Source organism: Cervus canadensis, chromosome 18 (genome assembly GCF_019320065.1).
Source record: "Cervus canadensis isolate Bull #8, Minnesota chromosome 18, ASM1932006v1, whole genome shotgun sequence".
Taxonomy (NCBI): domain Eukaryota; kingdom Metazoa; phylum Chordata; class Mammalia; order Artiodactyla; family Cervidae; genus Cervus; species Cervus canadensis.
This window is the reverse complement of record NC_057403.1, coordinates 18,715,204-18,741,565: the sequence shown is the minus strand read 5'-3', so window position 1 is coordinate 18,741,565 and position 26,362 is coordinate 18,715,204. Positions and strand designations below refer to the sequence as shown.

Here is a 26,362-nt window from a genome sequence, read left to right as displayed (position 1 = left end):
AACCAGACAGTGGTTGGGCAGGTCCTTCCAGAGGTTGGAAGACAGATAAAATCCCTGCCAACAACTGACAGACAGAGCAGGAAAACAAAAGGGGGCATGAAAGAGAAAAGGTGGTCAGGTGAGGAGAGGATTGTTAAGCTGAGACTGTCCTGCCCTTGCCTACGAAACAGTGTAATGGGATCTATACTCACTTCAGGCCAGGCTTCACCTGGTCTGAGTCTCAAAGGCTGCATCTGTAGAATGGTAATGTGATGGATAAAGAAAACATCTGATGTGTGGAGAAACCTCTGGGGACAAGGGCAGTTTCCACATGAGTGCTGGTGACACTGAGGGATTTCTTACCTCTTAGGTTGCAGGATGAGGGAGCTTCGGGGGGGCGGTTCCAGCCCAGCTCAGCTGCACCGCTGAGGGAAGGAGAAACCAGGAGACCTCAAATCAGTCAATTTCACACAATAGAATACAATTTCATCTCACCTATAAAAGTGAGATGGGAAGGATGTCATAGCAACGTATAAGCACCCCTTCTTTCATAAATGTGTCCAGAAAGGTAAGACTAGAAGTGATAGAAGGTGTTACCATGACAACCCCTTCCCTAGACCCACTCCATCCTGAGAGACAATCTTAAAATGTCCTTTACCTTGGTGGGTCTTAGGGTCACTGGAAGGGGGACTGCCCCCATTATCAGAGTAACCAGGACTTGGCTTTGCTTGTTTCTCACCTCTCTGGGGATGGTCCAGGCCTTGTAACCATAGCAACTACTTCTCAGCAGAGCATCTCCTCTAAATAAAAACACCTGGTTGGTTTGGTCCACAGACCTCCCACGATGGGAAAGGGGGAGATGGTTACCATGGTAATGCCAACTGGGTGGCTGGGGGGAGGGGCTGGGAAAGAGCTGCTTCCCTCAGCAGTGTCCTTGGGGCTGGGGTCCTTTCTACCTGAGTGCTAGGTGAGGTTGCCATAGTAACCGATGAGGGTAGGAGCATAAGGACCACCAGGGACTTGGGTTACCTTAGCAACCTCTTCCTGGTGCAGGGCCAGGAGAGAGTTGGAGCTCCATAACCACAAAGGTGGAAGGGAGGGGAGGCTAAGGGTGTTCCAAAATGGGAGGAGTTACCATGACAACCGACCTGGGCCAGAAATCGGGATGGGGCCATTGCTGAAACCACCCCTGGTGGTCGTTCTTTACCTCAAAGAGTGACAGTCATTGTGGAGGAGAGTGCTATTTGGGTCTGGAGAGGGCTAGAGTCTTTCTTTGGGGTGAAACGGGAGGAGGGGGGTAGAGAGCGGCCCCTCCCCAATACCGCGTTTCCCAGGGGCGACCCTCGCGCGGAGCCTGGGTCGCGTTTGCCCTCCTCTGGGCGCGCGCCCCCTTTCCGCCCCGCGCCCCCTCCCACGCGCGCGCCTTCGGGGTCGACCCGGGTGGGCGAGGCGCGCGCCCGACTTCTTTCCCGTCACCCGCCCCCCCGGCCCCCACCGAGCGCGCGCGCGAAGGCTGGCGCGGCCGCGCAGGCGCGCGAGGCACAGCGGGCGCGCGGGCCGGCCCCGGGGCCTCCATGATGGAGGAGCGAGCGGCCGCCGCCGTCGCCGCCGCCGCCTCCTCCTGCCGCCCGCTGGGCTCCGGCGCGGGCCCCGGCCCGACGGGGGCGGCCCTGGTCTCCGCCCCCGCCCCCGCCCCCGGGCCCGGCCCGGCTGCCAAGGGAGGCGGCGGCGGCGGAGGCAGCCCCGGTCCCGCGGCGGGACCGGAGCCCCTGAGCCTGCCCGGGATCCTACACTTTATCCAGCACGAGTGGGCGCGCTTCGAAGCAGAGAAGGCCCGCTGGGAGGCCGAGCGCGCCGAGCTGCAGGTGAGCACCGCCCCAGGACCCCCGACCGCCGCCCGCCCGGCCCGGCCCGGCCTCACCCGCCGCCGTCGCCGCCGCCATCTTGGAGCAATGGCCGCCGGGACGGCCGGGGGGGCGGGAGGGGACGGCGACCGGCCGGGAGCCGGAGTGAGGGGCCGGCCGAGGGGGCGGCCAGAGGGCACCCGGGCGGCCGGCGGCGGGAGGGGGCCCCGGCGCGGTCGCCGGGGGAAGGCGGCGCGGGGGACCCGAGCCTGCTGGAAGTGGAAGTGGGAGTGAACCGACCGGCGGAAAGGTTCCTGAGAGAGTGGCCTCAGGGCCCCCAGGGGACCCCAGGAGAACTCAGCTAAGGGTGCTGGGAGAGGATGGAGGGGTCTTGTATACGAGTGAGCAGAAAGCTCCCAGGGTTCCCCACGAGGGACTCCTCATTCCGTCCCCGACCAGGTGCGCGTTGGAGGTGGAGCCCAATGGACCCCGGGTGGGTGAGAGGGGGCGTCGGGGGTGCCTTGGGATCAGGCGGGGGTGAGAGCGGGGCGGGGGAGCCGTGTGAGTCGAGAGAGGAAGTCAGGGAGCCCGGGACGGGTGTGTGTTTCGGAGCGTTTGGACTGGAGGGACTGAATGACGGCGGTGTTGAGGACTCCCAAGGATGCGGAGCAAGGTCTCCGGGCGGGAGGTGGGGACCGTGAAGATGTGTGTCCTCTCCTCTAAGGAGGAAACTTTGGGGAGCCCTGGCAGGCCTGGAGGGGTCTCAGCGTTGGAAACACGGATGGAGCCAGGATATGAGCCAGGAGCCTGTGTTGGAAGAGAACGGAGAGCTGAAACACTGGGGATGTGGAGGCGTGGGGGCCCCCGCCGTGAGATGGGAGGTGTGTGGGATGTCAGATGGAGAGCCCCCGAACTGGAGTAGGGAAGGGTCAAACTTGGCCAGCCGTGGAGAGGGGTGGTGGGATGGAGACATTGAGGAGGAATCGGGGGACCTGGGGCATGGCAGGGGGAGCCGTTTTGTAGAGCAGGGAGACCGCCAGAGGAAACATCTCAGAAGGATCCTGGGGTGGGAGGTGTTTGTGGAAGTTTCTGGGAAAGGATCATATGGTTTGTGGAGTAGATTCAGGGAGGGAGGTGTCCTGAAATGTTTGGCTGAGGAGCTGGGATGGATTTTGTGACCTTGACAAGTGTGGGTCGATTGGCAGTGTCCTGAGGAGCCTGGGTATCCCAGTGGTGAGGATTTGGAGGATTGGGGCATTGTTAGCAGAAGTCAGTTCCTAGCAGCTGGTCTTTCCCCTTCTGAGTTGCTGTTTCGTATCTGGTTGAGGTGAGGACCCAAGTAAATAACCAGATTAGAATTTTCTCCCTAGGATGACTAAAGAGAGCATCCCACACTTCTCCCACCCCGATAGGGATCTTTGCTATGTGGTGGCTGAGGCTTGGGTTTAGGGTGGGAGAGAAAGCCTTACGTAAGTACCCCTTGCTTTGGTATCCCATCTCCACTTCCTGAGCGCTTACCCAGGGTACATCTTATTAGACCTTCTCAATACCCGCATTGTGGAGACAGGGCCAGGGACATTGCCCTTATTTAGCAATTATAATAGCAGCTGCTGTTTATCGAGTACATATTATGGGCCAGACACTGTATTAGACACGGCAAATACATGGTATCGTTTAATGCTTGCAACATTCTGGGAGGGTGAGGGATGTTATTCCCCTTCCCTTCTTTTTCAAAAATAATCGAAAGAGGAAGTGGAGACTTTGAGAAGGTCAGTAATGTATCGAGGGTCACAGCCTGTGGGTGGCAGGGGTGTTCTGTGGACTTTCAAGCCCATGGATTATACCCGTCTGATACCCAGGACAGATGACGAGCTTGTTTCAGGGAAGCTCGGTGACCTTCCCAGGATCATCCCGGCGGTCATAATCAGACCAGGGTGCCCCGCAGCACCCACCACCCCGCTGCCTCATCTTCGAGACCAACAAGAGGAAAGGTGTGTGCTCCCCGCACTTAGTGATCCTTCTTGGAGTCTGAGCAGAAGTTGTGGTTTGTGCCCAGTGGGCTGTCCTCTGTCCAGGCTCCAGTGTAACTAACTTTGTACTCTTTTGTTGTTGTTATTGTTCTGTTACGTTAGTAAATTTCAAGGATCTCAGAAGTGCCTGTGTGTATAGATGTACACATACACCCAAGTGAGTGCGAAGGGAAAGATCCACTCCCCCAAACTCTATTATTGCTATAAAAGTTATTCAGCTCTGTGTGTGTAATATATGAAATCCTGTTCAGTTCAGTCACTCAGTCGTGTCTGACTCTTTGTGACCCCATGGACTGCAGCACGCCAGGCTTCCCTGTCCATCACCAACTCCCGGAGCTTGCTCAAACTCGTGTCCATCGAGTCGGTGATGCCATCCAACCATGTCATTCTCTGTCGTCCCCTTTTCCTCCTGCCATTTACATCCTATTACGTGCATCATTTTGTGACTTATTTTCATGTACTTATATATCTTTGTGTTTCTTTCATATGACCACACAGAGCGCTTATTATTTTTGAAAACAACATTCTGCGGGTGTTTGCACCATCGCTCATTTAGTTTGTGTCCCCTTAATGGATTTTTAGGTAGTTTCCGGTTTTTGCCCATTGGAAGTGGCTGCAGGGACTGTCCTCGTATTCCCTCCCGTGTGAGTGTACAGCAGAATAAACAGGTGGGGTGGTAGAATAGACGTGTTTATAAACTGGTGATTGGTTCTGCCAAGTTGTCCCACATTTACACTCCCCGAAGCAGCACCTCTTTTTATACACTTTTACTTGAGCACTTATCACTTAGAGAGGTGTGACTTCTCCCGCGAGAGCCTTCAAGGCCTGGACTGCGTCAGATTTTCCCCATAAACCCTGAATACTTCTTCTCCAAATAGCTTCTTCGTGCAGCTGCTCCTGGCACCAGACAATCAGTGTGGGGGAATGGCAGAAAAGGCAACTTCTTGGGAGGTCCTGTCAGGAGGCGCCCGGAAGATGGGAGCAGGGAGCTGGCATCTTGGGATTCTGAGAAGGAGGTGGTGAGGTTTCTGCCCTTCAGAAACTTCAGGCTAACAGAGAAGGCTGGTTTGCGCAGGGGTTACAGGGGTTCACACGCAGTTGAGGTTTCAGTGGTGTGGCTGTGGCACTTCTGCAAAGGGCAGCGAGCTTTTCTGAGGACAAGAGGAACCTCGGGGGTGGGGGCGTCTGACTGGACATGGAGGGGCGAGCAGGGACAGTGAGTTCACTGCTGCAGGTGGAGAAGATGGGGGGCTGGTTCCCTCCACCCCCCGCCAGCCTCACAAGGGGCTCTGAGGGATCCACAGGGACTCAGCCCTGCCAGAGCCTGGGGAGGAGGGAGTGGAGTGCCGGAGACACAGGGCCAGATGGGACTGAAGGGACTGGGAGGGGCGGGACAGAAAGCTTGGGAGGGGGAGAGTCAGCAAGCACTCCCAGGAGGACTGAGATAGCCAGGTTCCTCCCGTGCCGCCTGGATGGCGAGGGAACAGCCGGAGGAGAGGCAGCCGCCCTGTCTCAGTGGCAGTGGGTGGAGGTGGTGGTTGGGTAGAGAACTTCCAGATCCTGGCCTTACCTGCCAGACCCGGCAGCCATGGCCATGACCACTGGTGTGTGCAGGGTGGGAGGGCCAGGCCCGCAGCGCTTCCCCTCTCTGCAGCATTCCACCAGCTCAGGACACTTCACCCACGTGTCTTCTGGTCCTCCTTCTCTTTTCTTTTCCGGAAGAACTGGGAAGGGGCCCACAGCGCAGAGTGATGTTCTCGCATCATCATTCGATGGGCGCTCAGGGCTTGCTGTGGAGCAGGGGGGCCCATTGTGGGGTGAGCAGGTGCGAGGTCTGGGTGTGACTCTGGACCCTGCTTCTCCCACTCCACTTTCTTCCCCCACAGGTGAGGGTCACCTCCTTAGTACCCTCAACCCACACCTCACCCCCTGCCTGTTCCTAGTTGGAGGCCCTGTCGTTTCTCCCTGGGATCTGCCTCGTTCTGTGACTGGTTTCTGGGCCTTTAGCTGGGCCCTCTTCCTGCCCCCCACCCTGCCCCCGAGCTATCATTTCTCCACGTCGCAGCTTGCGGAATTACCTCCGGATGATGTAGGTTTGATGATGTCTCTGGCCTGCTGAAAAAACCCTTCCATAGCTTCCCCTGTGCTCTTAGGGTGGATTTCAAACTTGTCTGCATGGTCTGTGATTCTTTGTCAGGCCAACAAGCTTCTCTAACTTCCCTCACTAACCCTTTTACACATTCTCGCATGGAGCCATACCAGCCTTTATAGAGTCTGCCTTTCTCCACCAGCTGCGCGCTCCACCCCTGGCTGCCTGCTAAGCAGGCTCAGGTCTCAGCTGAACTGTCACTTCTTCACATGGGTGTCCCTCCTCCCCAACCCCCTCTGCTCCCTTCCTGGGGTCCGAGTCGAGTCGTGTGTTAGCTGTGGCTGCTCGTGCCCGGCCCGTGTCCTGGACTGAGGGCTCTGTGGGGGCAGGAGGCGCTCATCTTCTCTGTTACTCCGCCAGCCCCGCACCCTGAACCTGTCCCATCACGGGTGGGCAGTGTCCAGGGGGGAAGGCCTGTGGCCTCAGCAGGCGGGGCAGGCACCTGGCAGCAGAAACTTGTGGATGGAAGCCCAGAGAGGTGAGGGCACAGGGAGATGGGGACCTCGGGCGTGTGTTTGGTGATCAACCTCGTCTTCTCCACCACTCTGCTCACCTTCTAAAACTCACTCAGGACAGCGTTGATTTGGGTGGCTGAGAAGATCCACGAAGGACATAAATTCAGACTCCCGAGATATTGATCACGTGTGTGTCTGCCTGTCTGGCCTTAGGTGTTTATGTACATACGTGTTGATTTAAAGTGCAGGGGAAAAAAAAAAATAAAGTGCAGGGAAAAGAAGTTTTGGGAGGAGTCCCTTTCTCTCAGTGGACAGGTGAGGTTTATTTTCCATAGCACACCTGCGACAGGTATTTATTTGTTCACTGCTGGTCCCACACCCTCCTCTAAAGTAGGAACTTCATCTTATTCAGTCCTGTGTCCACGATTGTATCTGATACATAGTAAATATTTGTGGGGTGAATGAAAGATACTTTTGTTGTGCATTAACACATGCAAAGGAAAGAAGTCTACCTTTGCAGTTATACTTATGGGGTAAACTCCTTAGAAGTGGAACTGCTAGGACAAAAGGAATGTGTATTTAACATGTTTGTGGATGTGGCCAGATGGCCCGCTGGAGGGGTTTGTGAGTTTGTGGCCCCGCCAGCGGTGTCTGAGTGTGCCTTTTCCCCAGGCCAGTGCTCAGCAGTACTCAGCCCACATCTGAATCTCTGCTGACCTGAGGGAGAGACCTGGTCCCTGGAGCAGGCGGCAGGCGATGGGAGGCGTTTGGGCACAGGGCTGTGTGGGGCACAAGTGCCAGGGGCAGGGAGGTCAGGGCGCTTCGAGCCCCAGGGCGAGGAGGAAGTGTGTTCACGGGCATCTGAGAGGCCACCAACGGCGGACAGTCCTGGAGCAAGGCTTTGGGAATGTTCACCGCCTGGCAGAGGTGTCTGGGGGCTCTTGAGGGAGCTGCGGAAGTTCTCCAGCAAGCACGTGCTGTGTGAGGGTCAGCTCCAGCACGATGCAGCTGCCTGGGGCGGGGGGAGAAGGAGGCCTGACAGCCACAGACCCCTCTGCTCCGTGGTCTCAGGCATCCTAGCTCCTGTGAAGAACTGGGCCCCGGGACTTCCCTGGTGGTCCAGTGGTTCAGAATCTGCCTTCTAAAGCAGAGGATGCCAGTTTGATCGCTGGTCGGGGAACTAGGATTCTATATGCAGCGAGGCAGCTAAGCCCACAAGAGAAGCCTGTGGACCACAAGGAAAGATCCTGCATGCCTGCATGCCAGAACTGAGACCCAACACAGCCAAATAATTAAGTATTTTGAGAGAATAAAAATAACAAGAGGTGGGAGCTGGCATTTGTTAGCCCTTCATCTGTGCCAGGCTTTGGACTGAGAACAACTTAACACGTGAGGGGCAGGCACTCTCAGGAGCCCCATTTTCTGGAAGGGGAAGTGGAGGCTCAGAGAGGGCTGACGACCCGTGTAAGATTGTGCCTCGCGGAAGTGGCCAAGCCAGGCCTGAAGCTCAGGCGGTCCCAGCCAGGGTCAGAGGAGCGCTGGAGGGGAAGCCGGGGAGGAGCGCGGTGCTCAGGGCTCTGGCACTGGGCTTCCAGAGCATGGTCGGGGGCCAGGAGCCTGCCTCGAAGGCCGTTGGTGTCTCCAAAAGGCCTGTTGACGGGCCAGAGCAGATGGGGGCAGCCCAGGCCAGCAGACGGTGTGAAGTGGTTGGCAGGGGCCCGGGGTCATGTCTGTGGCACGTCTCCCTTCCTCTGGGCCGACTCCAGCAGGACGGTCGATCCCCACCGTGGAGGTCGGGTGGCAAAGCTGTTGCATTGCAGCGGGAGCCAAGCCGAGCCGAGCTACCCACTCCTGTCCCTAAACTCCAGAAGCAGCTTCCCACACCCACCAGAGACAGAAGCTCTGGTTGAACAGGGCCATGCCACCTCCCCCAACAACCCTGGGGACAGCGCCTGCCCGGGGGTGGGGGAGGAGGCGCCCAGGGCTCTTAATACCTACCGCCCCCACCTTCTCCCCAAAGGTGGGGGCCATGGGAGCCCCAAGCTGTCCCCAGTCTGTCTCTCTTCAGTTGTTTCATTACGGGTGACAGGGAAGCAGATCCAGCCGCCCTCTCACTGCTCCGCTGAACCCTGGCTGGGGGTCTCCACGCTTGAAGAAGTGGCTGCTGTGTGTCCCTGGGGTGGGAGGGGATGGGGGGGCTGGAGCTGCTTGTCCCCGAGCGAGTGAGGGACACAGGTCAGTGAGCCTGAGCTCTGCCATCTATCATCCCCTTCTGTCCGCCCACAGGCTCAGGTAGCCTTCCTCCAGGGAGAGAGGAAGGGGCAGGAGAATCTCAAGACGGACCTGGTGCGGCGGATTAAGATGCTGGAATACGCACTGAAGCAGGAGAGGTGAGCCCCGCCATGCCCCGGCCTGCCTGCCTTCAGGGGTCGAGCCCCTGGGAGCATCCTCTCCTCCATCAGTCAGTACCGCACGGTCCAGGAGAGGGGGGCAGAACAGGACCTCGTGGGTGGGGTTCAGGGCAGACCGCGAGCAACGGCTTCATCATGGCAGCGACCCACCATGTGGGAGGAGCCACACAGTCCTCGTCTCATCCCTGCCTTCCAGGGGCCCGATGGGTTCAGGTGAGGCTTTTGGAGGGAGAGGACTTCTTCAAGGACTCAGAGCTGGGACGGCAGCCCTGTGTGCCCAGCTCCCAGCAGCGGGCTCGCCACAGTGCCATCTGTACCGCCGCCTCCGCCACGGCTGCTTCCCAGTCGGGCAGGGCGGAGGAGAGCGAGAACCCTGGCTCTGGGATTCTGGAGGCGAGGGCTGGCCCAGCCAACGCTTCGGTTCCTCTCATTCGTTCATCATTTGACCTTTTAGGGCCAAATACCATAAACTGAAATTCGGGACAGACCTGAACCAGGGGGAGAAGAAGCCAGAACTGTCGGAACCAGGTACGCACCGCCAGCCTGATCCTCCCCGCGTGCCCACCCCCTGCAAACCGAGCGTGACAGAGCAGAGATGGACCCCCAAGTCTCCCAGCTCCACGGAGAGCAGGCGTGGCCGGGACCGGGAGGGGTCACGTCTCACTGTTGGTGCCCTCCTGTGCGGGGCAGGGGGCGGGGGAGGCCTGGGAGTCCTGTCCGCTGTCCCTCTGTCTGTCTGAGGCAGACACACGAGGCCCCTGAGGGTCGGAGCTCCTAGAAAGAGGCATCAGTTCACCATCGGGGAAGTAGGGAGGGTGTTCCAGGTGGAGGGAGGGGGGTCCAGGAGCGCGGAGACGTGGAAGAGTGTGGTGTGTTCACAAGGTGAGGCTGACGGCAACCGTTCTTGTCGGATGCCGACCAGAGTGCCTTCCACAAGGACAGGGGTCTGTGTTGACTGATACAGTCCAGGCACCTAGCTGGCCACATAATGGATGCCCGATAAATACTCGATGAGGAAAGTAAACAGGCTGCCTCATTCAGTCCTTACAGCAGTCCCAGGAGGTGGGTGCTGTGGCTGTTAACTTTGTTTCTCAGATGAGGAAACTGAGGCTCAGAGAAGTAAACCGACCTGCTCAAGCCACATAGCCGGGAAGCGGCCGGGGCGGCCTGGGCCACGGTCGTCTGCCTATTTGCTCAGAGCCCAGCCCGTTTCCTGTGTGGGGAAATAGCAGGACAGAGTCTGAAGACAGTCCGGGGACGGTCTGGGGAGTGACCCAAAGAGACTAGAGAGGAGGAGGGCAGGGGGAGAGGGAGGCTCCAGGCCCTCTCAGCAGGTGGCTCCGCAGTGACTGATTTGGGTTTGAGGGTGAGGACAGGGCCGGTGGAGGAGGTGGTGGGCGCCTGGGTGGTGCCCTCGAGACAGCCCGCCTCCTTTCTCTCCACCCCGCAGTCTCCAATGGCCCCGTGGAGTCGGTCACCCTGGAGAACAGCCCGTTGGTGTGGAAGGAGGGGCGGCAGCTTCTCCGACAGTGAGTGCACGCCGGGCCAGGGCGGAGGCTGGGCCGGGGAGATAAGCCCGGGGACGCCACAGTCCTTCCTGCCCCACTGGGGACCGTGAGCTCTCAGGATCCCTGCTGGCCACAGCCGGGAGGGCCCGTCCCCCTGTGGGGTGGAGCACAGGAAGCCTGGGAGGAGGCAGCCCTGGGGGACCCCCACGCTTGGAAGGCAATCCCATGTGCCTTTTTTCCCCCCACCCAAGGGATAGTTAAATTTCTTTTGTTTTTAATTAAAGAGATATATGTGTTTTAGAAAACTTGGGAAACAGGAAAACACAGAAAAGAACAAAAATCACCCATCATTCCACCACCCAGGGAATTTCATGCCCCTGTAAACATTTTGACATACAGGCTTTCTCTTCTGTATATATGTATTTGTGTGTGTGTGTGTGTGTGTTTTATAAAAGCGGGGGTTCCCCCTTTGCATTCTTTCATAAGGCATTGCTTTTGTTACGTGTTGTGAACATTTCTCCGCATAAATTAGTTCTGTTGCATCATTTCAAGACCTAAGTAATCGTATGTTACGTGGATAGTCGTAACTTCCTGTGGCCAGTCTCTTCTTGTGTATTTTGTTGAAGGCAGTTTTTTAATAGACAGTGTGACAAACACCAGGAAGTTATTTGTCCGTATCCTTGATTTCCTTACGCTAAACGTCGGAGAGTGTAGTTGCAGTTGCTAGCTTAAAGGGCATGCAAACAGTGATGACAGAAGGATTGTCCCAGGCAACGCCTGCCAGGTACCTGTTATGTGCCTGGCACTGGGCTAAAACGCCTGGTGCTCCAGGATTCCTCATGTAAATCCCTAGGCAGTGTAACTGCTAGTGTTCCCCTCATTTTCACAGATGAAAAAACGAGGTTCAGAGAGGGCTGCAGAAGGTCCCAGCTAATAAGCGGAGGGTCTGACATGTGATCTTAGGAACCCATCCCCAGAGCCCAGCTCCCCCTCCGCACCTCTCCCTGGTGGTGGGGGCAGGGGAGCCTCAGACATACATGCGCATGCCCCAGATGCTGTGTCTGCTGTTGCCCAAGCGCCAGGGTCACGGTCAACAGAAAAGGTTCTGCGGGCGCCCCCTGAGGACCAGCCAGGGACTCCTGTCTCCAGTGTTTTGAAGCCACAGATACCTATAGTTGAATTTTGTTCCCTTTTTTTAGACATTTGGGCCAGTCTCAGCTGGCTTCAGGTTTTGTAATCATGGTGGTGGTAAGTGCTTGTGTGGAGAATAAATGACGGAAGTTCCTGCTGACCTCCCTGAACTCGTTCTGCAGAAGAGGTCACTGCTCTGAAGCTCAGTGTGTTTCTTTCTAGGCCTGGTGCGGGGCGTGATACAAATGTGTGTTTTTGTGTGGTCTATCCTTAGGGGCGCCTTGTTTTTTTTTCTTTTTAACAAACACTTGAATTGTAAGGAACACTTAACTTACAATTTCTGTTGTGCTATTTATTTAGCATGGCCCTCTCCTCTTTGGGCTTCCCAGGTGGCTCAGTGGTAAAGAATCCGCCTGCAATGCAGGAGCTGTTAAGAGACACGGGTTTGATCCGTGGGTCGGGAAGATCCCCCGGAGAAGGGATGGCACCCTGCTTCAGTATTCTTGGACAGAGGAGTCTGGCAGGCTACAGTCCACGGGCTCGCAAGGGGTCAGTCGCCACTGAGCACTTGGCACTCTGCCTTGTTTATCCTGTGGCTGGTGTCCCACCAGACATCTACTTCTGCAGTCCTCGTCAGCAGAAGTGTGGGTCGGCCCCTGCCTTTAGGTCCCCCAGATGTACACTGTCTCTGTAAGCGTCTGCGACAGCACGATACCCACATAGAAGGCTTCCACCGGGAGTAGTCTCGAAGGGGAAGCAGCAGGGTCAGGGGAACGCTTATGTGAGATTTGGGTGTGTTGTCTTCAGTTGCTTCTCCAAAAAGGCTGGCCCAATTCACATCTGCCCCTGCAGTATAGAAAGAAGCCATGTGGCGCCTGACCCACCCAGGTTCCGCCTCCCCTGCAGACCTGTCCTGGTTCCGCCTCCCCGCAGGTACCTGGAAGAGGTCGGCTACACCGACACCATCCTGGACATGCGGTCCAAGCGTGTGCGCTCCCTGCTGGGCCGCTCATTAGAGCTCAACGGGGCCGCCGAGCCCAGCGAAGGGGGCCCCAGGGCCCCGCCGGCCCCCGGGGGGCTCAGCGGTGGGGAGTCGCTGCTGGTGAAACAGATCGAGGAGCAGATCAAGAGGTGAGCCCTGGGGTCTGGAGGGTGTCCCCCCACCCCACCCCCCATGAGGCCAGTCCATGATCTGGAGTCGCGTCCTTCTGGAGTGAATCGTGGGTTCCTCTGCTCCGGAACCCTCTGTCCCTTGTGGAATGTGCAGGTTCTGTCCTGGGTCCCCCTGGGTGGCCCTCCCCTGGCGTCACCTCCATGCTGCTGCGCTCCGCAGCTCCCCTCCGGCCCGGCCCCGCCCGAGGCGCCAGCCTGCACGCTCCCCAGCAAACGCCAAGTCCCTGGGGGATCTGGGGGGCGTAGCACGACACGTGGTCACTGCCCCCCAGGAGCTCTCCCTTGCTCATTCTCTCATCGGTTGTTTGTCAGAAAATAAATCGCTGATGATGTGAGGAGGTCTATGAAAGGCAGTGAGAAGGCAGTGGGAAGGGACTTCGCTGCGGTCCAGTGGTTAAGACTTTCCCAGGTCGAGAGCTAAGATCCTGCATGCCTCGTGGCCAAAAGCCCGAACATAAAACAGACGCAATATTATAACAAAGTCAGTAAAGACTTTTAAAACAATCTACATCAAAAAAGAAAAAAAAAATCTTAATTTAAGAGAAAAAGGGCGATGGGAGAAGCAGGACTGCTTAGGACAGGATGACGTTTGGGCAGAGAACTGCGTGGCGTGGAGGCCGAGCCAGCCAAGTAGCCGGGAGGGGAGTGTCCTCGGTAAAGGGTCCAGGACAGGAGGGGCCGGCACGCCCAGGAGCAGGCAGAGTGGTGCGTGGTCTGTGGTGAGGCTGAAATCTCAGGAGTCCAATCACAGTGGGCCTCACGGGCCACGATAAGGAGCTTAGAGATGGGCTTGTGGTTTTGAGCCAGGGTGTGACATCATCTTGGTCTTCTTTGAGATGGAGAGGCGGACTGAGGGCCGGGCTGGGAGCAGGGAGGGCCGGTCGGAGACTCCTAGAGACGTCCAGGCCAGAGACGGTGGACGTCAGCAGTGGAGGGGTGAGGCCGGTCCGCTTCTCAGCAGGTTTTCAGCGGGAGCTGGTGATAATGAAAGGACTGGCTGTGGGGGGAGTGGCAAAGCAACTGGGGTGACTGGAGGGTGGGGTCTGAGCAGCTGGGAGCAGTGCTGACCCAGATGGAGGAGATGAGTGGGGGGCTTCAGGGGGGCCATTCAGAATGAGGGGAGTGTGCGAGGTCTCTGGGAGCCCCGTGGCTAGGGTAGGGGCAGCGCTTGACTCATGACTGTATCTCCAGTTCACCAGCACACAGGTGGGCTTGAAAACCACGGGGCTGGGCAGTCACTGAGGCAGAGGGCGCAGAGATGGCGCCAAGGAAGGAGCCCATGCCACGTGTGGAGGCCCCCAGAGGAGCAGGGGGCTGGGCGGAGGCAGCTCGCGTGGGGGACGAAAGCCTGAGCAGGGAGGCTGGGAAGTGAGGGCTGTGGGGTCTCTACCGAGTGGCACCTGTCCTCCCGGGCAGCTGACAAGGACGCTTGGAGCATCAGTCCGGTGGTAGCCTCCTTTTGGGAGGCCGTCCGCATTTATCTGAACTTCAAATTCTGCCCTCAAGTCACGTTTGGTGGCAAATGACCTCCTTGGCTCAAACTTGTCATCCCCAGGGAGCCACTCAACAGCAGGCCCGAAGGTGGACAGGCGGTGCCGTCTGGCGTGGGGAGGGCGCAGGCCGTGAGGGGCCCGAGCAGTCCCGGGCTGACCGGTCCGGTCCCACTTTGCTGTCGCCGGGTGTGTCCCTGCCACTCCCTGCCCTGTGTGCATGTGGTTCGGCCGTGGGGATGAGGGCTGCAGAGTCAGCGGCGATCTGGTGACCAGCTCTCTGTCTGACTCGGCACACGCAGGGGACGTGTGGTCAGGGTCGGGGGCTGGTCTGGAACTGGGGGAGGGTCAGAGCTCAGTGAGGGGTCCAACCGGGGTGCGCCTGGCCGAGGCTGGGCTCCAAGCCCTGTGCGGGGTCACAGTCAAGGCTCCTCTGGGGTCAGGCTCCTGCCCCCCAGCCTCCGCGCACTCCCAGCCGAGCTTTGTCGTCTGGCAGGACTGACAGCCCCTCTGCCCCCCTGTCCTGGGCAGGAATGCGGCCGGCAAGGACGGCAAAGAACGCTTGGGCGGCTCAGTGCTGGAGCAGATCCCCTTCCTGCAGAACTGCGAGGACGAGGACAGTGACGAGGACGACGAGCTGGACAGCGTGCAGCACAAGAAGCAGCGCGTGAAGGTGAGGGCACGAGTCCGGGGGGCCCCTATGCAGGAGGACCCCCCTGCATGCAGAGGGCCTCCGGGGGCGTTCTCGGGCTCCTCTGAGGACTGGTCCATCCCTTCCCCACGTCCCCGTCTCCTGTCCAGCCGTGCTGTGGCCTCTGGTCCCTTTCGAAGCGCCTTGGTCTTTTTTGTCAGGGCAACCCTTTCTCCAACTGTACCCTCATCGTTCTCTCCACATTCCCTCGTTGGGCTCTGATGTTTCCAAGTGGCCTTTCTGAATCACCAGGCCAGGCCAGCCCCAAGATGCCCTCTCATGGCGCGTTCTCCTTCCCGCCAGCCCAACCACAGTGGGACTTGGAAATGTTCTGACGCGCCCCCGGCTGTCTCCTGCAGTAGACTGTGAGCTCCCCAAGCCAGGGGCTGTGTGGGTCTTTTCTGTTCCCTCCCCAGCACCCTTAGGGGATGTGGCCGAGCTGCCAGCTTAGCCTGGAGTCAGGTTGGGGAGCTCTGGGGGGCACTTTGTAGGATGCGAGTGTCCAGTCTGCTGGTGGCCGGACCCAGGCCCAGGGACACTGCTTACAAGGTGGCGGGAGAGTCCAGGTCTTCTCACCTTGGCCTGGAGGTTGGGCTCCCACCACGTTTCACCCCTGCTCCTGAACTGCCAGAGCCCAGTGCTCTTGCCATCCTGATGGCACTGTCCTTAGGCGGGGCCTGGTCTCACCTGTCAGTGTAGACCTCTTGGGCCAGGCTCTGTGCTGGCAGCAAGGACATGGAGACACAGAGGTCTGGTCCCTGCAGGAAGGAGCTTGTGGCCAGCAGTGGGCTTATAGGTAGTCACAGGCAGGGACACGCACCCATGAAGGGGGGCCTGTGGGAGAGGAGACAGCCTCGGGGGCTTTCCTTGACCGTCTCTTCCCACCCGAACTCCAGCCCTCCCTCCTCAGACCCGCCTCAGACACCCCCTTCTCCAGGAAGCCTTCTCTGATTCGCCCTTGCTCCCCTTCTCCCTAGAAGGTCAGGAATCTCCTACCGGCTGCCCGATTCTGACCGGGACCACCCTGGGTCCTCCCTGTCTGGTGTCCGGCCTGCCCCGGCCTCCACTCTGTATCCAGGGCCCCCACCATGGCTCAGCGCAGGGTCCGGTGCTCAGAGAGTGCGCTGAGGGGACCGGAGCGCCCGGAGCCGGAGCGCTGGCCTTGGGGTTCCAGGAAGAGCAGGGTGTCTCCGAGTCCAGAACGCCTGGTCCCTCCTGCCCCCTGGTGGATTTCCACTCCTTTCTCAGGTCTCCCTCAGCCCCCTCTGGGAAACCTGCCCTCTGCCCTGCGCTCCTGTTAGAAATGCTTGCGTGCTCCCTGCGGCGGTCCCACACGCCCCGTCAGGCAGTTCACTGTGCAGGGTCTCACGCTTCCCCAGGCCTCTGTCTCCACCAGCTGACCTTCAGTAACCAGACCGCGATTCAGGAGACCCACCCATGAGTGCCTCCCAGAGTGGCCACTGGCCTGGCTCTATAACCAGGGACACGTGATTCTCTTTGTCATGGTGTCAGCCTCAGAGATTGGTAGTCTTGTTTCTGAGTTGTTGAGGAATTCATTAAAATGAGTCCTGGGAGTTCCCTGGTGGTCCAGTGGTTAGGACCCGGCGCTTTCACTGCTGCGGCCCAGGTTCAGTCCCAGGTCAGGGAACTGTGATCCCATAAGCCACCACATGGCAGAGCCAAAAATGAATGAATAAGTAAAATCTGTATGTTTGAAAAATAAAATAAATGAGTTCACACCAGGCAGGCGCGTGGCACCGACGGTCCCAGGAGGTGAAAGAGAAGCAAGGCCCGTCTCAGGGACTGAGCCCTACCATCGTCTCTCTGGGCAGGCCGTCTGAACCTTGACCCTAGGTCTTCTCCCAGAAAGGAAGGGGAAGGCAGTCACATCCCATCCCCCTCCTCCCACACAGGCCAGAGGCTGGCCCCTCAAAATGCCCTAGCGCAGCCACCTCCATGTCCGTACCCTTGAGACCCAGCTTGGGGTGCTGAGCCTCTGGGATGGAGTCACCCGAGCCCCGGAGGAATTCGCAGCCTGACTGAAGCAGGGCCCAAGCTGGGGACACTGAGGAGGGGGAAGACTTCCTGGAAGAGGTGGTGTTTGAGTCCACTGGTCCCAGAGTCCCAGTGCTGAGGGCGAGCTGTATCCTAAGCCAGCACTGAAAGCAGAACTCCTATCCAAACGGTCTTTGAAAACTCTGAAACTCTTTAAGCGACGTAAGTGCAGTCTCTGAAGTGCCTCCTGGACGGCACTTGATGTTAAACATAGTGGTGCTTAGGAACCGGGAGGCTAACGGACTACGTGTGAGATGTCACCTCATGAGGGGAGACGCAGGCGCGATGCTGCCCCTCCGTTCACAGGCCTGGGATGGGCTCCAAGCTTGTGGACTGAGGAAAATGAGAGCATTTGGTTCTCAGCCCTGGTTACGGCCAAGTGTGGGAAAACTCAGACTCTGTATTCACTCACCCAGCGTTCTGTTTCTCAGAAAGGAAGAACTGGGGTGTTTTCTCATTCTAAAAGTAGCTCCTGCTTGTTAAATAAGAAAACAAAAATGCAGCCAGTATAGGAGGTTACCAGGAAGACTTGGAGACCCCCAGGTAGCCTCACAGCCCAAAGCTTGTCTTTGATGTATGTGGAGTGGCTTGGACCTGGGGCAAGGGGCTTCATTCTGCTCAGCCTCAGTTTCCTTAATCTGTAATATGGGAGTAATAATTAGAAGAGTGATAACTGTTCGTGGGATTGTGAAATCATATATGCGAAGCTGAGTCAGTGCACTAAGTAACCCAGAGAGGCCGGCACCATGGTAAGTGTTCATCGTCATTACTGTTGTATCCACGGATCTGATCTCACTTTGTAGTGTCTCCTTCCACGCCCGTATACCCATACACCCAAATATAGCTTCCCTCGCCCCCGAAACAGGTTGTCATATTATCTGACGTTTGTTCCTGAGAAGTGTACTGGGCTGGGAGGCAGGGCACGGGGGAGCAGGAACAGCCTGAGCGAGAGGAGGAGGGCCCTGTGTGGGGGTCACGGCAGGCAGCAGCAAAAAGGGTCTCCAGAGCCAGGCTTGGGGGCTGGCACGGCCCAGGAGCCCTAGAGAGGTGCAGCCCTGAGGGCTTCCAGTAGGGGGAGCACGGCGTCAGGGTGTGGGACTGGGGCTGGCCAGGAACCCTGGTTTTTCTGCTCTTTGAGACCAAGTGGGCTGGGCCCTGACCTCTCTCTGGTGGTCTCCACGCCCCAGCTGCCATCCAAGGCCCTGGTTCCTGAGATGGAGGACGAAGACGAGGAGGACGACTCAGAGGATGCCATCAACGAGTTTGATTTCCTGGGCTCAGGAGAGGATGGGGAGGGCTCTCCGGACCCAAGGCGATGTGCTGGAGAGGGGACCCACCATGAACTGGGTGAGTTGGGGGTTTCCTAACCGGCCTTCCTCACCGTGGGCGCACACTGCCGCCTGCAGCCTGCAGCTGCTTCCTGCCCCAGGGTCCCCACCGGACGGATATACTTCCTAAGGGGAGAGTGGCTCCGGAGAGCCGGAGGCTGCATCGCTGTGGCCAGGCCCTCTCCCCTTCCCTGGAAAATCTCAGGGGGTCACAGGCAGGCCCAGCTCTTCCTGAGGCAGGGCCTCCAGCCCTTCACCCCTGGCCAGTTGGTGGACCTGGGGGGATGGGGAGGGGGAACAGGATGCAGACCCAGGGCGGGGGAGGCAGGGGGCAGCGCTTCCTGTCCTGTGACTCTGAGCTCTGAGGCCCCTGGGGTCACGTAGGATGACGGGGGACTGAGGCCATGCAGGGTCCCCTCTCCGTCTGTCTCCTCTGCCTGTCCCCCACCCCCACTTGGAGCCCAGGGCTCCCCGGCGCCCCCACAGTGGCAGGATAGCACCCTCCCCACGTGGCTGAGTGGCCAGTTAGTGACGCCTGCCCGCCTGCGCCCTGTGCCTGCAGAAAGCCGGCGGGTCAAACTCCAGGGGATCTTGGCTGACCTTCGGGATGTGGATGGGCTGCCCCCCAAAGTGACCGGCCCACCTCCTGGCACCCCCCAGCCCCGGCCCCACGAAGGTAAGCGGCCCCTGCACCCTGGCCCAGTCCTGAGGAGCCCACGGCAGAGGGAGGCTGCAGAGCTAAGCCCCGGGCTTCTGTGTCCTCAGGGTCGAGGCCCAGCCTCTGGTCTGCAGCCTCCTTGTCCCAAAAGTTCGCCTGTCTATCTCTATCTCCCTCTTTTTGTCTGTCCTGCCCTGTCTGTCTGTCTGGCTCTCCCTGTCTCTTTCTTTCCAGCTGTGATTCTTGATCTTGTTCTCTCCCTGCCTCTCTGTCTCCCTTCTCACCTCTCTCCGCCTCTCTCTGTCTCTCTCTCTCTCTCCCGGCCCCTCTCTGCCCCCTCCCTCCCCTCCCCCTACCAGGTTCCTTTGGCTTCTCCTCAGACGTTTTCATCATGGACACTATCGGGGGCGGGGAGGTGAGCCTGGGGGACTTGGCAGATCTCACCGTCACCAACGACAACGACCTCAGCTGTGATGTAAGTCCTTGGGGTGCCCCACCCCTCTCGGGCCCCCCCAGGCATCCGGCGCAGTGCTGGGACTGGCTGAGCTCTGGCCGGGTGCCTGCCTGCACCCAGCCCCTCACGCAGCAGGACGATGTGCGATCGTTCGCCAGCTCACGCTGTGTCACAGGGATGCTGATGCAGGCAGGCGCTGGGACTGGACGGGGTCACCGAAGCCTGGGTTTCATTCACTGCCAGGCTCCTCCTCTCCGCAGTGCTCCCTCCCACCCCAGGCTTCCTGCAGCTTAAATCCAGGACCCACTATGGGCGCGAAGCAGGGGCAAAGGGATGCTGAGTCCGAATACAGCATCAGAGGCAGCAGGTGCCTTTGGGGTGGGGCAGAACGGGTAGGAGTCTGTGCAGGAGGCGGGGATTGTGGACGGGAAGGTGACCTCCAGTCACACACAAAAAAAATCAGGCTGATCTGGTATGAGTGGAGGCTGGCGGGGCAGAGGAGCTGGAATGCAGAAAGACAGGGCCAGTGTCCTGAACCTGAGATCTGTGGCCAGGCCACTGGCTCTCTGGGCATCTCTGAAGTGGGTGCGTGTGAGCTTGTTCCTGTGGTAGGACACTCAGCGCAGCTTCCAGCGAGACTCCAGGTGGTTGGTGATCTCAGCCAGGTTAGGCACTCTGGGAGGGTGGCGGGGGCGGGTTGGGAGAGTCTGAGCAGGAAGATGCAGGGTTCTTCTGCTCCCCCAAAATGAAATGAAGACATGCCCCCCCCGGGGGGCTGCATGTGCTTGAGGGGGTAGACCTTCTAGTCCTGAACAACTGGCAGAAGCGATGACCTCAAGGGACAGAGCCCAGATGTAGGGGTCTGTCGGGGTGCACCTCACCTTAGGGCAGGGCACTGAGGCTTGCCTGACAGTCTGCCCGTCTCCTTTCCCCAGGGGCCCTCCCCGAGCCCCCCACCTCGAGAGGGACACCATGGTCCATCAGGCCCTCTGTGGTGTCTTGGGGACTCTTCCCCCAGAGGCCTGTGGACGCTGCTCCCTGGTCTCTCCCTGCTGCATGTGCTGGTCCCCTGCTCCACTCCCCGGGAGACTTCCCCTGGGACCTCCTCCCGCCTCTCTCTGCAGCCACTCTCCTCTTCCTCAGTCCAGCACCCCCGCTGTGGAGTAGTCACGGCTCTAAACCCTCCCGAGGGGCCCCCGTCCCTGAGAAGGAGCAGCAGGTTCCTGAGTGTGGGCCAGCCCTCTAGGCCTCCTTCCCTGCTGCTCTCCCTCACTTGCTGCGCCCCTGGCCTCCTCTCAGCTCAAGATCCGCCTTCGCTCCCTCTGCCTTGGGGACTTGGCACATTCCGTTTCCGCACTCTCTCCCCTTCATTTACCTATAACGTGCTGGTCACGTGTCAGCTCCCCAGGAAAGCCTTACTGACCCGCACAGAGGAGGACGGGCTGCCCGGCACCTTCTCTCCGTGCATCTGAAATTCATGGCACTGCTTGTTGATCGTCTCTGCAGTGGAGATGATCTCTGACATCTCCCCCAGGCTCTTTTGAACGGGGACACCCCCGGGCTTGGGCTCACCATTGCCTCCTCAGAAGCTAGCATGGGCCCTGCGTACTGCAGGAACTCGCTGAGCGAGTGAGGGGGCACTGCGTGCGGCGAGAAGGAAGCGGTCCGGCCTGGGCCAGAGGCTCCTGTGTGCCACACGCGGCTCCATGTGGGGCTGGGTATGGGGACCACCGGCCGGGATGGGCAGACCCTGAGGCAGCTCCCCCACCCCAGCTGTCTGACAGCAAAGATGCCTTCAAGAAGACCTGGAACCCCAAGTTCACTCTCCGCTCCCACTACGACGGCATCCGCTCCCTGGCTTTCCATCACAGCCAGTCGGCTTTGCTCACCGCTTCCGAGGACGGCACGCTGAAGCTCTGGAACCTCCAGAAGGCAGTCACGGCCAAGAAGTGAGGGCCGCAGCCCCGGGGTGGAGGGTGGGGGCATCCAGGCATGGGGGCGCAGGGTCACTCCCGTCTCCTCTGCCTATCTACAGGAACGCCGCACTAGATGTGGAGCCTATCCACGCCTTCCGGGCTCACAGGTAGGGAAATGCCCCTGCCCCCGTGGCAGCCTGCCCCTGGTCCGCTCACTGCCATCCTGGGAGCCAGGGCAGACGGCAGGGTGGCCAAAAGGCTCCAGGTCCCCGTGGCCCTCTGCACATACCCTGCCCTGCTCCGGAGGGCGTGCAGGCTTCCAGTGCTCCACAGCTGGTTCTCGGCACAGCCTTTAGAGAAGGGGGGAGGCTGGGGACGAGCAGCTAGCCTGGGTGGCCCAACCAGTGGTCCAGCTGCTGGGTTCCTTTTCAGCAGCCTTGAAATACGCTAGTGGTACACCCTCAGGTCCCGTTGAGAGGAGGAGGCGAGCCCAGAGTGTCTGGTCCCCCCCTTCACCCCACCTCCGTATCCTCCAGGGGCCCCGTGTTGGCCGTGGCCATGGGCAGCCACAGTGAATACTGTTACAGTGGTGGGGCAGACGCCCGCATCCATAGCTGGAAGATTCCAGACCTCAACATGGACCCCTACGACGGTTACGGTGAGGACAGCTCCCTCCCGTTTTCCTTTCCCCCACCCACCTGCCCCCGGGGGCCTCTTGGTTCCTCAGCACCCAGGCTTCATACTTGAAGAATTCGGGAGGGAACGCCAAGGGCTCCCACTCTGGTGAAGCCTGGGCCCGGGAGATTCAGCACGTGACCGAGGGTCAGATGAGACGAGGCGGCAAGGGCGCGATGGGTGAGCGGTGCAGAGCAGCTCACTCGGGTGGAGCTCTGGGACAAACCAGGGGAAGGCGTGGTGGGCCCTGGCAGCACTCTGGTCTCTGCCTGCATCTGCGTGGTCGAGCGGAGGAGGCAGGGCAAGGGAGGTGGAGACGCTAGCTGGGCCGGGCTGCAGGGTCTAATATCAGGTGGAGAGGTGAGCAGACCGTCCCCTTTGTTCAGTGTCCGTGTGCCTGTCCTCTGACACCTCTTTTGATAATGCTTTTGATCACACACCTGGCTCCATGCTGCAGCGTGTTGGGGCAGAGTTTGGGGATCTGTGTCTCCTCTCAGGATTGTCTCACCCTGTCAAAGGTCAGGGGTCAGCCCCAGGCAGTGTCTGCTGTTCGCCTGGCAGGCTGTCACACGTTGGGTGTCAGCAGGGCCCAGCCAGAGCACCCCACATGGACCCGAGTGATCAGGGAGGCCGTGGTGGGAACAACCAGAGGGCTTTGGAGGAGAGAGTGGGCAAGAAAAGACCGCGGGGACGGAGGGTAGGGCTGACTCCAGGGGCCAGGCTGCAGAAGTCTCGGTCCTTGTTCCCTTAACTGAGTCTTAAAAGGTACGTCCCAAACAGGGCTTTGTGCCAGGCACTGTCATGGGCCTGGGGGAAGGGCAGGGAGCCAGATAATCCCTCCCTCTGGAGCTTCCACTCTGGGGGTGTTGAAAGCCTGAAACCTTCAGAGAACAGCTGGCCCGCGGTCAGAGCCTGAGCAGCTCTGAGGGCACGAGGACTGGGGGGTGACTCGGCAGAGCCGGCGCTCCCGGGCTGTCCGAGCTGGAGCGGGGCCGTGGCCCTGATGCAGCCCTCTCCTCCCTCCGGCTGGCCCAGACCCGAGCATGTTGAGCCACGTCCTGGAGGGCCACGGGGACGCGGTGTGGGGCCTGGCCTTCAGTCCAGCCTCCCAGCGCCTGGCCTCCTGCTCTGCCGATGGCACCGTCCGCATCTGGGACCCCAGCAGCAGCAGCCCCACCTGCCTCTGCACCTTCTCCACAGCCAGCGGTGAGGGGCGGGGCGTGGGGCCATGGGGGGCCGTGACACCTGGGGTGGAGGCCCCCGGAGGAGGGTGACTCCTGACAGGGGCCTAGGCTTCCCGCCACAGGGCAGGAGCGGGGCTGTTGGCAGCCTTCTGTCCCCTCCGCCTTCAGATCACGGGACCCCCACCTCAGTGGCCTTCACCAGCACCGAGCCTGCCCACATCGTGGCCTCCTTCCATTCTGGCGACACCGTCCTGTATGACCTGGAGGCTGGCAGTGCCCTCCTCACGCTGGACTCCCGGGGGAACAGCGGTAAGGGGGAGCCCAGGGCCAGGGGCTGAGGTCTGAATGCTTCCAGGGCCCCAGTTTCTCCTGGGACTTCTTTCTCCTATTGCCCAGTCAGTGGATGGTGGCTGCTCTGCCCTCTCCAGGGCTCCGAGCAGGACGGAGATCGAGTCCCAGTCACTGTGCCTTTATGGACAGCTCCGGAGGGCTGGGGGAGAGACATCCCCGGGGACTCTCCTGTGGGCCGCCTGGTGGAGCAGAAGCACCGCCTTCACGGTCGTCACCCCTCCTGCTCGCCCCAGGGCCACAGCACAGATGGAGAAGCCCTGGGCCCGGGAGGGAGCGGCCAGGGGCCCAGCCCTGTTTGACGTCTCGGCAGAGGACGGGGGTGGGATGGCGGCTCTCCTCTCACCTTTGTCCCTCCTGGTCTTCCTGATTCTTTCCCCCTTGATTTCTGCTCTTTCTCCTTTTCAGGCCCAACCCAGATCAACCAGGTGGTGAGTCACCCCAGCCAGCCCCTCACAATCACCGCCCATGACGACAGAGGCATCCGTTTCCTGGACAACCGCACAGGTGAGGCCCAGCCTCCCCAGGCCCCGCTCACCTGTGCTGGTGAGGGGCAGGGGTCAGCCCGGCTCAGATGGAGACCTCCCAGGGTCCACCTTGGAGGCTGTGTCCCCGCTAACCCCTGCACCTTTCCAGGCTGGGTGCAGAGTGGAAAAGGAACCTGTCGCCCACCCTCTCTCCCTGCAGGGAAATTGGTGCACTCCATGGTCGCCCACCTGGACGCGGTCACCTGCCTCGCCGTGGACCCCAATGGCGTCTTCCTGATGTCAGGAAGTAAGCTGGGAGCCTCCTGGCCCCTCAGGAGTGAGGGCGCGTGCCCTTCCCTGCAGGAGTGGGAGAAGAGTGCTTGGGGGCTCTCTGAGGCTGGGGTGCTGGTGGGAGTGCTGTCCGAGCAGGGGTCAGGAGCCCCTCTGTGGCTGGTTAGAGTGGTCACGGGGGTGGGGACAACACGGGAGCCACAGTAGGTGTGCTCCCACATGGCCCCGTTGCATTTGAATGATGTTGGTACTGCAGCCCCCATTGCACACACGTGGAAACTGGGCCTAGAGAAGTCACTTCACTTGGTCACAGCCCAGCGGGTTGCAGGAATTGACTTTCAGGCCTGTCTGACTCTCAGTCCCCACAAGACGTGTTAGCAGTTAGGGCACCTGCCGTTTGTGGATAAAGACACCAAGCCCAGTGACCGCAGGGCTGCTCCTCTATGGCATGGCTGGGACTCGGGCAGATGGAGAAGGGGCTGAAACTCCCCAGGGGGGTGAATGGGGTGTGCTGGCCTGACCAGAGCCCACCCTGCGCCGGGATGTCAGCAAACGAGTGCACGCACAAAGGCATGAGCCATGGTGGGTGGCAGAGGGCGGGGTGGCCAGGACCGTTCAGCTGTCTCCAAGACGGCCGGATTCGGGAGGCGGTTCTGGGCAGGGAGCTGGAGGACCCAGAGCTGCTGGGCGACAGCCTCTCCTGCTCCTGCACCCGCACAGGCCATGACTGCTCGCTGCGTCTGTGGAGCCTGGACAACAAGACGTGCGTTCAGGAGATCACGGCCCACCGCAAGAAGCATGAGGAGGCCATCCACGCGGTTGCCTGCCACCCCAGCAAGGCCCTCATCGCCAGCGCGGGCGCCGACGCCCTGGCCAAGGTCTTCGTATGATGCCCACCTGGCCCCCCAGCCCAGGCCACCACGCTGGCTGGGGGGGCGGGGCCGGGCAGTGGCACTGAGGTGAGGGGATGGAGGGATGGAGGCTTGGGTTGGGAGGGCAGAAGCCCCCGGCACCCTCACTCCCGCCTGGCATTTCCAGAGGGTGCCAAATCCCAATTCCCTAGCTGGGATGCCCTGCGAGAATTACCAGGGTCGCCCCAGGCGTTCAGAGGAGGGGCTGGAGCTGCCTGACCTCTGGCACCCTGGAGATTGTGGTCCAGCCTCCCCTCCCCTCTGTCTCCCACAGGTGACTCCCGGCCTTGGTCTGGAGGCCCCGAGGCCTGGCTGCCTCCTGCCTGCCTTGGGGCCTGGTGGTGCTATTGGCCCTCTCCCCAGGAGGCCCTTCCCACGGCCTCCCGCCGGGCGCGGCCTCCTTCAGGAATCGCCCTCCAGCATGGTCTCTGGGAGTTTTCCCTTCACCCTGACACCCACGCCAGGTCTCTGAGCCTCCTTCTCGGGAGCCGCACATCCATGGCTGGGTGTCTGTGGGGCTCAACTTTTCCAAGACGCCAGAAGGTGCCGGGTTCTCTTTTGGAACCCCTGACCGCTCCTCTCCACCTCCCTGGCCCCAGGTGGGAGCCGAGCGGGAGGCCCCCCTATGCCCCTGCTCTGGGTCTGCTGGGGCCCTGGAGCCAGCTGCAGGCCAGATCGTCCTCCCTGCGGGGGCCTCTTCCCCCCGCCACCAGCGTGCCCAGTAATCCCCCTCCCCTCCAGTTCCCTCAGCACAGCTTTCCAGACACTACCCAGAGCCGCCAGGGCCAGTAACTGCCTGGGGAGCAGGTGATGCCCTCGGGGGAGCACCCGACCCTACCTCCCCCAACACTCCTCCAAGGGCAGCCCCCCAAACCCCCATGGGGTCACCCATGGGGGGAGAGATAGCCTTCTCTTGCCCCTCCGCAGGGCATGGAGGGTGGAGTGGGGTCCCCTGGGCCCCCCGTAACTCCCTGTATATCTGTATAAATAAATGGGATTTTAATGGAGCCCCCTTCCCCCATGTTGTTATCACTGTGTGATAGTCTGTCCGTTTCCACTCCTGACCCTTCACTCTCTTCCTCTATTTATTTCACTCTGTTTTGGGTTCCACCCTGTGCCCCCAGGCCCCCCTCCCAGGTTCCTGTTTATAAGTCCCATCCCCTCTGCCCTGACTTGTACGTGAAACTTGTCTCAATAAACCCTTTGGAGTAAGA

At 60.0% G+C, this 26,362-nt stretch overlaps 2 protein-coding genes across 4 annotated transcripts in view; one reads left to right on the top strand and one right to left on the bottom strand.

Moving 5' to 3' along the window:
* Nucleotides 1-1,952, bottom strand: part of LOC122420339 (fukutin related protein) — a 10,211-nt gene extending 8,259 nt beyond the window's left edge. The window contains exons 1-2 of one of the 2 annotated variants that reach the window (XM_043435407.1): nt 1,901-1,952; nt 343-404 (exon numbers count right to left, since the gene is read on the bottom strand). The gene's annotated coding sequence lies outside the window, so the exon portion shown is untranslated. Of the gene's footprint in view, nt 1-342; nt 405-718; nt 1,387-1,900 lie in introns of those variants that run through there. The other variant, XM_043435408.1, reaches the window with a different exon arrangement.
* On the top strand, nt 1,517-26,362 carry STRN4 (striatin 4). 2 transcript variants are annotated; one of them, XM_043435406.1, is made up of 18 exons: nt 1,517-1,844; nt 8,744-8,847; nt 9,323-9,396; nt 10,319-10,397; nt 12,441-12,638; nt 14,702-14,843; nt 18,104-18,263; nt 18,807-18,920; nt 19,283-19,377; nt 21,130-21,305; nt 21,392-21,439; nt 21,809-21,930; nt 22,983-23,153; nt 23,300-23,440; nt 23,888-23,986; nt 24,167-24,253; nt 24,958-25,196; nt 25,423-26,362. In XM_043435406.1, the coding sequence occupies exons 1-17, from the start codon at nt 1,554-1,556 to the stop codon at nt 25,125-25,127; spliced, it is 2,271 nt and encodes a 756-aa protein (XP_043291341.1). In that variant the 5' UTR covers nt 1,517-1,553; the 3' UTR covers nt 25,128-25,196; nt 25,423-26,362. The 2 variants fall into 2 exon arrangements, with proteins under 2 accessions (XP_043291341.1, XP_043291340.1); XM_043435405.1 differs by having other exon boundaries at nt 19,262-19,377.

Bases quoted from the DNA above. Each gene is read 5' to 3' on its own strand.
- STRN4 (XM_043435405.1), top strand. From the start codon at position 1,554: ATGATGGAGGAGCGAGCGGCCGCCGCCGTCGCCGCCGCCGCCTCCTCC. The intron at 14,844-18,103 runs GTGAGGGCACGA...TCCACGCCCCAG, and splicing joins ACAAGAAGCAGCGCGTGAAG to CTGCCATCCAAGGCCCTGGT. The intron at 23,441-23,887 runs GTAAGGGGGAGC...TCTCCTTTTCAG, and splicing joins GGACTCCCGGGGGAACAGCG to GCCCAACCCAGATCAACCAG.